At 41.4% G+C, this 13,654-nt stretch overlaps 1 protein-coding gene across 2 annotated transcripts; it reads right to left on the bottom strand.

The window, feature by feature from the left end:
- Positions 1–229: 229 nt before the first annotated feature.
- LOC106573493 (zinc finger protein 592) lies at positions 230–8,040 on the bottom strand. 2 transcript variants are annotated; one of them, XM_014148588.2, is made up of 10 exons: positions 7,575–8,040; positions 6,897–6,982; positions 4,517–6,819; positions 4,225–4,403; positions 3,932–4,105; positions 3,666–3,825; positions 3,289–3,558; positions 2,987–3,096; positions 2,665–2,803; positions 230–2,580 (listed from the first exon to the last, which is right to left on the bottom strand). In XM_014148588.2, exons 3-10 carry the CDS (start codon positions 6,797–6,799, stop codon positions 2,086–2,088), a joined length of 3,810 nt encoding a protein of 1,269 aa, XP_014004063.2. In that variant the 5' UTR covers positions 6,800–6,819; positions 6,897–6,982; positions 7,575–8,040; the 3' UTR covers positions 230–2,085. The 2 variants fall into 2 exon arrangements, with proteins under 2 accessions (XP_014004063.2, XP_014004062.2); XM_014148587.2 differs by having other exon boundaries at positions 7,579–8,040.
- Between the last annotated feature and the right edge of the window lie 5,614 nt (positions 8,041–13,654).

Here is a 13,654-nt window from a genome sequence, read left to right as displayed (position 1 = left end):
CCAAATTACTTAAAAGATCTGAAATGGGCTGCCTGTGTAAATGCAGCAATATTCTTCAGACGATTGGGGACACTGGCGGGGATACTTGCCAAATTGGTTTGACTGGCCTGAGAAAACACATTTTGGAGGGAAAACAAATTGCCCTAGGTGTAGGTGTATTTTTTCAAGCACACTGTCATCAGAGAAGGGATATCAGTCATAGCAGAAGGGATCTTTTCAGGACAAAGGATGCTGATGCAGTCATGTACATGTTTATTTGCAATTATTTGAAGTAAACATTACAGCAAGGCACAATGGCCAATGCAGGTTGAAAAGATATGTGATGGCTTAAGAAATAATGTTAATAAAAGGTTAATTAGCTACTGTGTACATGGGTTAGCTTACATGTCCTTAATATTGTACATATCAAAAGTACAAAGTTCCTCTTGACAGGCTATAAAAACACTGAGATGTGAAGTTTCATATCAACCACTGAGTTAACACTGGATCTATTTAAAGTATGAACACTGATTCATATAACCACTAGAAAATGAACAGTTCATACAGCACTTAAATAGAAAGTTCACAAATAAGTCAATGTGACTATAAATATCAATCTCCAAAGTAATTTATAAAATTGAATATTGTGGGAGATAATATACATTTTGAGAATAATAATACATTTTACATTGCAGCAAGACCAAAGGTGAAATCTCCCAAAACATCCAAAGTTGAACAATCACTGCCATATACCGTGGAGGTAGGAAGGAAGAGCTGCACAGGTCTTTATATTCAGCTTATTTCACATTTTTCACATGCACTCAAACATGCTATAACCCTTTACATTTAATCATTGCTCTTTCAATTGCCTTAGTACACCGTTAGAAATGAGCCATTTAACACCCTGCATTATCTTGCAAAACAGATGCTCTCTCACATTCAATGAACACTCACCGAAGATCACAATTAACCAAGAAAAACAATGACATCGCTAAGACAAGTCACCACTACTCTAAACATAGATATAAGAGCATTTTAAATGAATGAAAGCTCACTTTTATCAGGGTACAAAAGCAAGAGTACAGTAAAAACAAGTGTAATATCTTTTAGCAAGGCATTTAAAGCAGCAGAAGAAAAAGTGTTTTCCCTGCCCGTTTCAGTAAAAAACAGATGGGGCTGGAGAAACGTACGCACTAGAAATTATAGCCATAGCTCTGGATGAAAGGACTGATCATTCATGATATCAAAATTATTTATCTTTAACCATGTTGTACATGTTTGCTTACATTTACTAATGTATGACAGTTGAAATAAGCTCACGTTATATTTTTCAAGAATCAAATGGGTACATATAAATGTATAGGTCCAAAAATTGATGTAGCAACTGCTGATTGCCTCTAACTCCAACACCTGTATTATATCTTGTATAAAAGCGCTATTTTGGTAGTTTAACCAGATCTTATAATAAATTCCATACCACGTGGTGTGGAATTGATATCAAATATTTCTTCTGTGCTAAGTGATACCTAGGTCAGAATAAATATTTCAACATATACATACAGTATGATAGAAGTTGCAATACTGTCAGTATCGTCACGACCTGCCTGAAGCACCATCTATTATAATGTACTTAAGTAGGAAACCAAACATATATTTCTGCTATAGACTAAAGCAAAGTCTATAGGCTTTTATTATATCAAAGTTAATGGGAGGTTAGCCTGAGGGACAGCTCCTTGACGTTCCTGAGTCGCTTGTCAGAGTAACTGGAGTCACTAGAGAATACTGCTGAACCAAACAGTGTACCTTAACAGGTGGGTGTGGTTATGTACCAAAGGCTCTTAAAGACATTTAATATAACACATGCAAGCTTCAAAAGGTAAAATTAAAGTAAATGAATGATAATCTTGGCCCAAAATTACACAAGATGAATTTTATATTTTCAGTTGATGAGGAACATCTGCCAGTCCCAAGGGCTTGAGAAACATAAAAAGCATTTTGTTTTAAGGCAAAAAAAAGAAAACCGCAACTACTATTTACCAAAGAAATGGAGATAGCAGCTTTTAAGAAGTTCAAAATTGCTCTTATTGATTCTATTATGCCTGAAGATTATCCATGAATCTCTAGGTCAGTGCTGTATGTGGATTTAAAGGTCAATGGTCTTACTGCAGTCTCACAGTGCAACCTGGTTGGATCCTCATCCCGTGAAGGGTCAGATTTAACTAATGGAGGTGGCAAGTCCTCTCCCTCATTCACACCCACTGTTTTCCCCATGTCCTCTTCCTGCTTCTTTCTGCTCTCATACTCCACGTCCATTTCCTTCCTCTCTTCCTCGGGGTCTTTGACTTTGTGCACAATAAACAGGTGTCTGTTGAGAGACAGCTGAGATGCAAAACATAATCCACAGTGCAGGCATTGGGGAGAATTTTTATCAGTTTTATGCTGAGGTATGTGCTGCTGGAACTGTGTGCCATCCTCTGAGGTGAAACCACACTTAGTGCAGCGAAAGTGAGATTTCAGACGTTTGGTAGAGGAGCCTTCTAGGGCAGCACCATCCTCCCCCTCCATCTGGGATGCCACAGCAGGTCTCTTTGAAACAAGCCTCTGCAAGTCAAAGTTACTGATTAGATTTCAAGTGTCATTTTTGACAATCAGTAAAATGCAGAAAAAAATAAGAATTAAAATCACCTCTCCCAAGGCTTTGCTGGTATCCAGAGGGGTTGATTTTGACAGACTAAAGTCTGGATTTTTGATCCCATGCATCAAACTGATGTGGTTCTTCAGCATGATGTTTGTGGTGAATGTTGTCCTCTCATCTGTGCAATACCTGCACAATAAGAACAAATTATATCATATACAAAAGAATAGTGAAAATGTGGAAACCACAGCTTTGTTTTTGCACGTTGGACCATTTCCTGCAGTGCCACCCAGGGGCCAATCATTGCCAGATACGACCCAACCTTTCAGAAAGTAATATACTTTGTAATGTAGATTTCAGGATAAATCTCACCAGCAGGTAAAGGTTTTCTTTCCATCGTGGTCATTGCGAATGTGTCTTCTCAAACTTGTAGAGGAATTGAAAGACCTCTCACACTGCCGGCATGGATACCTCTTCAGTGACTACAGAAAGCACAGAGAGAAGATTGACTTAATTAGGGTTGAGCTGACTTGGGAATTATTTCATTTCATTAAGGGCCTGAAAGATGAAAATCCCACGTCTGAAATGGTCCCTAAATTATCATCTGTCCTATAGTATAAATGCTACAGCTAATTAGTTTGAATGAGCAATAGAATAACTAAGTTGCTCCTCACCCTCCCATGGTTGTTCTTCATGTGAGAGACGTAGACTTCTCGGTCAGGCAGCCAGTGTAGGCACTCTCCACAGGTCCAACCAGCATTTTTCAGATTGGTCTTCCTGTCCCGAGCAGCCAAGTTGGCCCTCTTTCTGGTTGCATCAGAGTGTTTAATGGGAGTGTTTACCTTTGGCTGGTGGAATACAGAGGTAACATCTTGGTGCTGTGCAGTCATCTCTGTTGGTTTTGTGCTTTTCTCCACCTCTTTGAAGATTCCTCCATGCACCCCCTGCAATATAGGCAGACAGCGTTGAAAAAGACAAAACCAAAAACTTAACATTATATGCCCCATTTTATGTCAATGTGACAAGGTTGAATTTTAGGATGATGGCAAACCTTAAAATGCTGCATTAACGACTGCTTTTGGGTGAAGACTGAAGTGCACTCAGGACACTTGAACACACAGGTTGTAAGCTTTTTGGCATTTTGATGGAAGTGCTGAAGCAATAACTGCTTTTTCTTGAACACTGTCTCACAAGAACACTTGAAGATTAACCTGCAACAGAAAATAAACAATTACACAAACAGCATTATAATCATGTCAAACTTTAAGATGAGTTAGCAAATATGCAATTTCAGAACATGCATTTAGTTAAACTCACTGAGGAGACACTACGCTGGCATTGTGCTTAGTTGTCAAATGCATTTGACATCCATCAGAAGACTTGAAGGCAACAGGACAGATAGTGCACTTATAGAAGACCTCACAGTGTTTCTCCTCAATGTGACTCTTCTGCACATTAAATGACATGAAAACCATATCACAGTGAAGACACCTGAAAGAAAACAAAGGATTTAGAAAAGGGGGCCAATGTTATAGAACACTTTTGTGATATGTATCCACCGAGTCCCATTCAAGGTCCTAACAAAAGCATATACTTTAGTATAGATTTACTTATAGCCAGCCTTGCGTGCATAGTGAAGACAGTTCTCCTTCACATGCTTCTGTATGTCCACAGAGCGACTCAGCGCACCACACTCAGGGCAGCAGTAAGGGGACTTGTGGGCATGAATACGCTGGTGAGCCCGGAAGCTGCACTTGTTCGGTAGCAGCATCGGGCACACCTTACACATCTATACATGACAAAACAACACAAAGCAAAACATAGAAATACTGTCATTATTACCTGGCCTATGAAAGTGAACATCTCAGCAATTATTATCATTTCAATTCAATCTTTACTCACCAGTCCCTCCATTTCTTCCGACAGCCTCTGGTAATGGCCTGCGAGACCTCTGTAATCTGATAGCTGCTTGTTACACTCCAGGCAGCGGAGTCTGTGGCGGATGACTTTGTCTGGATAGAGGGGCATGACTGGTTGGCTTTTAGATGAAGATAATGGGGGCACATGGGAGCCCACATGCACAGAGGATTCAGCGAGCAAAGGTACAAACATCTGTCCCTCTGCTATGGGTTTCATGGAGAGCTGTGTGCACTGCATCACCACACCTTTGTTCTTATGTTCCCGTGCATGTGCCAGCAGGGCGCACTTGTTGAAGAATACCATGGTCTTAGCACAGTGGGTGCAGGCTACTTCAATGTGCACACTCCTCCTGCCATAATGATAGGCGAGACTCCTTTCTACCCCAAAGGAGTCCCCACATTCAAGACAGCAATATCCGCGTGGTGGCAAGTGGATGTTGCTCTCAGGTGGTGGGTTCAGGTTGGGTACAAATGTGGGTACAGGGTTGGCATTGTTTAACAGTCTGTTTAAAGTACCTGCTGCTGTGCTAGGAATGGTAGCACATGGATTAGGGGCAGCTTTTTTTACTTGATGCACCAATGGGACAGTGCTGCACACCATAGAGGAGGGAAGTGCATGTTGTTGGCTCTGTTGATGGGAGGTGGAGCGTGCTGCGACTGATGCAGCAACGCTGTGAGGGACTAGGTTCAGGTTAGCTAAGTGCATTGCCTTAGGAAGGAAGCTTGCATTGGGCGAGTTGCCTGTTTGAACTGATGAAATCCTCTTTTGTGTAGAAGGCCCGTGCTGGGCAACCGGCATAGGTCTCATAACCGGACTACTTGTATTATGAAAAATAGTTGGGGACTGCATTGGTCTTGGCCTCTTGGAGTTCCCCTTTAATTTGTCATCAGTAACCTTTGACAGCAGAATACCAACTGGTGTACTTTTGATGGGCATATCAACGATGATATTGCTTATCACATTATGAGAGGGATAGGGAGACAAACTAGAGTAGGCCTCCTCAACAATAATTTTCTGGGATGGGGAGGACTCAACAGACAGGACCTCCTCATTTTCTGAATCAGGTACTACACTGGTAACCGTGCGCTGGATTTGCCCAGTCGTAGTTTTTATGGTCTTTATTCTGACCCTCGGTATGGCTGGGGGTGAGCCAGATGCCAGTGCTGGGGATCCCTTGCCACTGCTATCACTGCAAATGCTTACAGGACTGTCAGGTGGCTTCATTAACCGCTTCACAGTTTCAGGGGGACTCCGGGGACTTTGTGGTGACATGGGCCTTTTTGGACTAACATTCATGGTGCCGTCATGAGCCACTGTTAAGTCTCCAGAATTTGGTGGTTCACTGGGATAACTTCTGGCATTCAGTGCCACTAACGCCTCAAGGCAAGACGATAGTTTGGATGTTGGAGTTTTGACACATGGATGAGAGGTGGACATCTTAGACGTTGCCACTATATTGTTACTGCTTGACTCAATAATGTTATGATCATTTGCAGGGAGCACTGCACTACTATGACAATCTCCCTTGTCCTTCTGGTCACTGGCATTACTGTCAGGCTTCACCTCTGTTCTGGTATCCTTTGCTTTGATAGATTCTCCTTTGCTACTTGGGAGGTTCTCAAGTTCTTCACAGTCTACTTTATGGCACTGGTCAAACATACTGTAAGACAGCTGTTTTTTCTGATTGTCTGACATTGGGGGATCTGCAGACATAAATATAGAGGCAGCAGGGAAGTAGGGTCTCTCTTGTTTTGGATGGACATCAACCCCATTGCTTGGGGTGTCTTCAGATTCTGGACTAGAGATGGGGCTGAACTGGGAAAAGGACTGAGAGAAGGAAGGTGTTCCTTCAGGTTTTTGCTGGATGGGGGTCTTCCCTAAGAGTCCTCTTGAGCCATTTCCCTTCAAAGCACACACAAAAGACTTAGAACCACAGTGGCCTATCTGATGAGAGTCCATGGAGGCCCCTGACCCCCTGAACCCATTTTGCAATGGGTATCCGAAATGTGGGTCCTCTCCACCACTATCAGGCGATTCCTGGTGACTTGTGTTCTTCACTATAACACTGACAGCAGGAACATCAGACGCACCCATAGCTTGGTGAACAGATACACTGTCCTCCATACACATCTCTGTGTGTTTCAGCTGACCTTCTGCCTCATCATGACTCTCCTGGATGGGCTCTTTAGCATCCAAACTGGTGGCATCAGGGATGTCAAAGGCAGCCAAAAGATCGTCAAAATCAGGGGTCTTCATGTCACCCATGTTTGAAAGCTTACAAACACCTGAGGAAAAATAAAGAGGTCAAACATGAGCACATAAACTGGGGTATCAGATAGTGATGTTGAGGAGAGTTATTTACCATTTGGCTCTCGATTATGTTTGTTGCTAAAATTCTGCAGGGTTGTCAGTTGGTGTCATGATGAGCTGCTCCATCTGTGCAGATACCTGAGATCAATTAATAGGTATTAGGTTTTCTTTTGTACATTATGGACATACAGTGAGCTAGCTAGCTTGTAATGATAAAAGTGTATATCACTGGCTAGCTAAGTTAGCTGTCAAATAACTGCGTCTAGCCATGAGCCAAGTGGATAGTTAGGTAACTAGTAACTTGCATCTCCAGCTGGCTAGCTAGCCACAGCAAAGTGTAATTGAAGTTGAGCATCAAAATTGATAACTAGATATACAATATCACCAAACAACGCATTGTGCTGCAACAGAACTGTAAACTGTAAATAGTCAGAACATGTGAATACAGAGGCCGGAGTTATCATGCTAGCTGTTAGTTAGCAAGGTAGCTAGGTGTGTAACAAATGATAGCCAGTTTGCTTGCTAATTGTCTAGCTAACGTTAGCTGGCTCGCATATTTGACACTCGCAGATCTAGCTACCATTAGCCAACTAGCGCTAAATTAGCGAGCTAGCTAACGTTAAACGACACGCTAAATCATCTACTACAGAGTTAGTTAAGGTTAGCTTTAAGATTAAAAACATATTAGAGCATATCGTTATAGCCTAATGAGTTAAAATGTAGAATTCACCAACTTGACGATTAGTTAACGCGTTGCAGCCATAATTCATCCGATTCCCAGGCCTCATTATTTCGGGTGGATTTCTTAATTTACAACAAAACAGCTAGCTAGCTTCTAGCTTATTGCTTGCATGCTTGCTTGCTAACTCGTGAGAGCTATACACATATGTCATCTCGCGATTCTGAAGTGAAAATTGATTGATAAGTCACAAATCGATGCAATGTTGGAAGCTATCAATGCAAACTGCTTCAGTAAATATGATGTGGAAATTCTACAGTCCCTCTCCTGTAGCATTCCTTACAGTCGCTCAGAATAACATTTTTTCTGAGCGCTCTAGCTAGCGACTTTATGGCGCATCGCCAGCTTCCTGACGCAATTCCTCTAGGATCAGTGCTGCTATCCGGGATCCTTGGGAAGTCCTTACCTTAACCTGAACCTAAATCCCAACCCCTACCCTAACCATAACCCTTGCCTAACCCTCATGCTAGCCTTAAACTGCAGTCCTAACGTTAATCCAAACCCCAACCCCTACCCTAACCATAACCCTTGCCTAACCCTAACGCTGACCTTAAACTGCAATATCAAATCAAATTGTATTGGTCGCATACACATATTTAGTACATGTTATTGCGCATGTAGCGAAATGCTTGTTTTCCTAGCTCCAACAGAGCAATAATATGTAACAGTGCAGTAGTATCTAAAAATGATTCACAACCATACGAACCAATCTAAAAGTAAAATAATGGAATTAAGAAATATATAAATATTAGATCGAGCAATGTCGGAGTGGCATTGACTAAAATACAGTAGAATAGAATAGAGTATATACATATGAAATGAGTAAAGCAGCATGTAAACATTATTTAAACATTAAAGTTACTAGTGTTCCATTATTAAAGTGGCCAGTGATTCCAAGTCTATGTATATAGGGCATCAGCCTTTAAGGTGAAGGGTTATGTAACTGGGTGGAAGCCGGCTAGTGATGGCTATTTAACAGTCTGATGGCCTTAAGTTAGAAGCTGTTTTGACCTCGCCTGTACTGTACTGACCTCACCTTCTCAATGATAGTGGGGTGAACAAGCTGTGGCTCGGATGGTTGATGTCCTTGATCATCCTTTTGGCCTTCCTGTGACATTGGGTGCTGTAGGTGTCCTGGAGGGCAGATAGTTTGCCCCAGGTGATGTGTTGGGCAGACCGCACCACCGTCTGGAGAGCCCTGCGGTTGTGGGCGGTGCAGTTGCCGTACTAGGCGGTGATACAGCCCGACACAATGCTCTCAATTGTGCATCTGTAAAAGTTTGTGAGGGTTTTAGAGGCCAAGCCAAATTTCTTCAGCCTCCTGAGGTGGGTGGACCATTTCAGATCATCAGTGATGTGTACGCTGAAGAACAAACGTCAGTGATGTGTACGCTGAGGAACACATGTTTGGGTAGACCCATCTAAGATTAACATAGAAATGTGAATTATATATATGTCATTCTCATTGAAAGCAAGTCTAAGAAGTGGTAGATCTATTTTATGTGAGCTATTTCTATGCTTTCTGTTTTTAAGTTTCATTTGGGGTCTTTTACATATGGTTTTGTACACCAGGTTCAAATGGCTGAAAATACAATATTTTTGGTTATGGAAAATATATTTCACAGCAGTTTAGATGGTACAATGATTCTCTACACTATACTTGCTTTTTGTCACATAAACTGAAATGAATTTTAGCAACCAGGAAATGACGGAGTGATTTATGAATAGTGAATCTTTAAAATATATACGTCAATGGGGGGGGGGGGATGTCCCAAGGAACCCGGATAGCACATATCATTCCCCTAGTTGTAACCATAGAGATAGATAGAGGACTCATAGAGATAGAGATAGATAGAGATAGAGGACCCTGCAGGTAGCCTAGTGGTTAGAGCGTTGGACTAGTAACCGAAAGGTTGCAAGAGCTGACAAGGTGAAAATCTGTTGTTCTGCACCTGAACAAGGCAGTTAACCCACTGTTCCTAGGCCGTCATTGAAAATAAGAATTTGTTCTTAACTGACTTGCCTAGTAAAATAAAGGTAAAATAAAATGTTTTAAAAAAACAGCCCAAACTGGCTCTAACCAGAATAGAAAGAGTGGGAGGCCCCGGTGCACAACTGAGCAAGAGGACAAGTACATTACAGTGTCTAGTTTGAGAAACAAAGTCCTCAACTGGCAGCTTCATTAAATAGTACCCACAAAACACCAGTCTCAACGTCAACAGTGAAGAGGCGACTCCGGGATGGTGGGCTTCTAGGCAGAGTTGCAAAGAAAAAGCCATATCTCAGACTGGCTAATTAAAAGAAAAGATACAGATGGGCAAAAAAAACACAGACACTGGACAGAGGAACTCTGCCTAGAAGGCCAGCATCCCGGAGTCGCCGGTGATGCCGAAACGTAGGTAAATACCCAATAAATTACTGGGAGTTTATATATGGAGTTTGCGACTCTTTTTATTTTTATAGTTTATAGTTTATTCACCATTAGTCAGCATCTCCACAAAAACAAATGTTTCTGTCTTTCACTAATTCATTCTAATTAACTTCATCATTATGACACACCCCTCACTATTTTCGTTGGTTGCACTAATTGCGCTCTTTGTCTACATAACCTGGTTCAACTATTCATGATATTGCCATGAAGAAGGCACAGTGATGCCGAAATATTGGTATATACCTAATAAATTACTGGGAGTTTATATGGAGTGTGCGACTCTCTTGATTTTGATACAAAATCTGTTGGCACCACATAACATACCAAATATTATAGTGTCACGGACATTAATTTCAGTAGCACTCTGCCAACACGCATACACATATAACTCACTCAAAAAGACTGAAATATCACAAGTATTCAGACCCTTTACTTAGTACTTTGTTGAAGCACCTTTGGCAGCGATTACAGCCTCGAGTCGTCTTGGGTATGACGCTACAAGCTCGGCACACCTGTATTTGGGGAGTTTCTCCCATTCTTCTCTGCAAATCCTCTCAAGCTCTGTTAGGTTGGATGGAGAGCGTTGCTGCTCAGTTATTTTCAGGTCCGGGCTCTGGCTGGGTCACTCAAGGACATTCAGAGACTTGTCCTGAAGCCACTCCTGCGTTGTCTTGCCTGTGTGCTTAGGGTCGTTGTCCTGTTGGAAGGTGAACCTTCGCCCCAGTCTGAGGTCCTGAGCGCTCTGGAGCAGGTTTTCATCAAGGATCTTTGCTCCTTTCATCTTTCCCTTGATCCTGACTAGTCTTCCAGCCCCTGCCGCTGAAAAACATCCCCACAGCATGATGCTGCCACCACCATGCTTCACCGTAGGAGTGGTGCCAGGTTTCCTCCTGACGTGACGCTTGGAATTCAGGCCAAAAAGTTCAATCTTGGTTTCATCAGACCAGAGATTCTTGTTTCTCATGGTCTGACAGTCCTTTAGGTGCTTTTTGGCAAACTCCAAGCGAGCTGTCATGTGCCTTTTACTGAGGAGTGGCTTCCGTCTGGCCACTCTACCATAAAGGCCTGATTGGTGATATGCAGCAGAGATGGTTGTCCTTGTGGAAGGTTCTCCCACCTCCACAGTGGAACTCTGGAGCTCTGTCAGAGTGACCATCGGGTTCTTGGTCACCTCCCTGACCAAGGCCTTTCTCCCCCGATTGCTCAGTTTGACCAGGTGGCTAGCTCCCAGGAAGAGTCTTGGTAGTTCCAAACTTTTTCCATTTCAAAATGAAGGAGGCCACTGTGTTCTTGGGGACCTTCAATACTGCAGACATTTTTCGGTACCCTTCCCCAGATCTGTGCCTCGGCACAATCCTGTCTCGGAGCTCTACGGACAATTCCTTCTACCTCATGGCTTGGTTTTTGCTTTGACATGCACTGTCAACTGTGGGACCTTATATAGACAGGTGTGTGCCTTTCCAAATCATGTCCAATCAATTGAATTTACCACAGGTGCACTCCAATCAAGTTGTAGAAACATCTCAAGGATGATCAATGGAAACAGAATGGACCTGAGCTCAATTTCGATTCTCATAGCAAAGGGTCTGAATAGTTATGTAAATAAGGTATTTAGATAAGTATTTCTAGAAACCTGTTTTTGGAAAGTCATCATTGGGTATTGTGTGCAGATTTATAAAGAATACAATTAATTTAATCCATTTTAGAATAAGGCTGTAATGTAGCAAAATGTGTAAAAAGTCAAGGGGTTTGAATACCTCCCGAATGTGCTGTATTTAACCCATTTCTATATCTTGTGTTGTTTATAGCCTCCATTTGCCCATCCAGAAGTAGCGATATCTCTTCTTTAGTGTTGAGAGGCCTGTTCATAGGTACCTGTGTATCTCTGATTAATGCCTGTATTGCAGGTAAGTGCTTATTTTCACTTCAAAACGATTCTTGATATCACAGTTAACGCATCATCTGACTCTCCTTGGTGTAATATATCACACATTTCTTTTTTCGATTTGTTTGAAGTGGACCATGCTTGCTTTGTTTTTCATTGTTCATTGTGACTTCTCCAGGTATTCTCTATGTTCCTCCTCTTGACCTTTTGAATGATTTTGGGACCTCCTTTTTCAACACCACGAATATAGACCTAAAAACCTGCTTTACTGATCTCTTTGGAAGTTAGGTTTGAACATTTACAACAGTAAAAATGGTTTAAGAGCTGGTAGATATCAGGATATAACATGTTTCTCTACAGATCATTCTACAAATCTAACCTAATGCTTTGTTGCTGCACTGTGAACAATGGGACCATATCATTTGACGGCTCCTGGAGCACGGTGACCAACGCCACTTTGTACTTCACCAAATGCTGTGACCTCTTTGATAACACCGTTTGTAACTAGGCCATCCTGTAAGTCTTATGTTGATTACCAGTGAGTAGATTAACTTTTTCATTGTATGTATATATTTTTCATAACATCTATTCACATTTTATTGTATATATTTATACTGTAAGTAATATAGAGTAAACTCTGTCCCGAGATTACAAAATTAAGATAAAGCATGTACAGATTAAACCATCCCTTTGACATGTTATTTCTTTAATGATAAATATTTATTTCTTAAGATTCACCCTTTCATTCAGTGTCAGAAGACAGATATTATGAAAATAAATGTAAAGAAATACTGAAATGTATATTGATTGTAAATTATAAGAGTAGATTATTACATTGAGTAAATCTGTAAATACAGTATGTAAAAATATGAGCATGAACGTTTGACAAGAATGGTATGTACACTTTTATTTTACAAAATCCATTGGCACCACATAACATACCAAATATTATAGTGTCATGGACATTAATTTCAGTAGCACTCTGCCAACAAGCACACACATATACCTCACTCACTCACTCACTCACTCACTCACTCACTCACTCACTCACTCACTCACTCACTCACTCACTCACTCACTCACTCACTCACTCACTCACTCACTCACTCACTCACTCACTCACTCACTCACTCACTCACTCACTCACTCACTCACTCACTACAAACTAGTGACAATATCACCCCATTACAGACATTTAACAGTTTTCTCTTGTCACATCAGACCACAATTTTCTTATAGTATTTTTGACACGGTCATCTACAGTTCATGAATAAGTAAACACGAGAAGTGTGAATGATGTGAATGCATATCATTTTCAGTCATAAAGATAAGCTACCAGGTGAGCTACTGCTTTACTGTGACCATGGGCCAGGTCCAACCCAGTTTTTACATGGTTCTCATATTATATAGCCATGTCTTTCACTTTGTAAGTTGACTCATGCGTGTAAATGGCACTAACAAAGTTAGTGTTTATTTCTGTAAGCCCCTTCCCACTCTTCAACACTCAAAGCTTTGTCAGTTACATATCACGACAAGTGCCAATCCATTGAAGAACCAGGGTAAGGGGATCGGTGTACTGTACTGTTCAGACTTAAGCATAGTTTTAGGACATAATACTGCCATAACAGAACATCTTAGAACATGCTATTCCACTAACATTAACAAGATCCAATTACTGACCAACAAAAACTATTTCTACAGTGCATTTGGGAAGTATTCAGACCCCTAGACTTTTCCCACATGTTGTTACGTTAC

The sequence above is a fragment of the Salmo salar genome, chromosome ssa16, assembly GCF_905237065.1.
Source record: "Salmo salar chromosome ssa16, Ssal_v3.1, whole genome shotgun sequence".
In the NCBI taxonomy this organism is placed as follows: domain Eukaryota; kingdom Metazoa; phylum Chordata; class Actinopteri; order Salmoniformes; family Salmonidae; genus Salmo; species Salmo salar.
The sequence above is the reverse complement of the archived record's forward strand: the minus strand, read 5'-3'. Positions and strand labels throughout refer to the sequence as shown.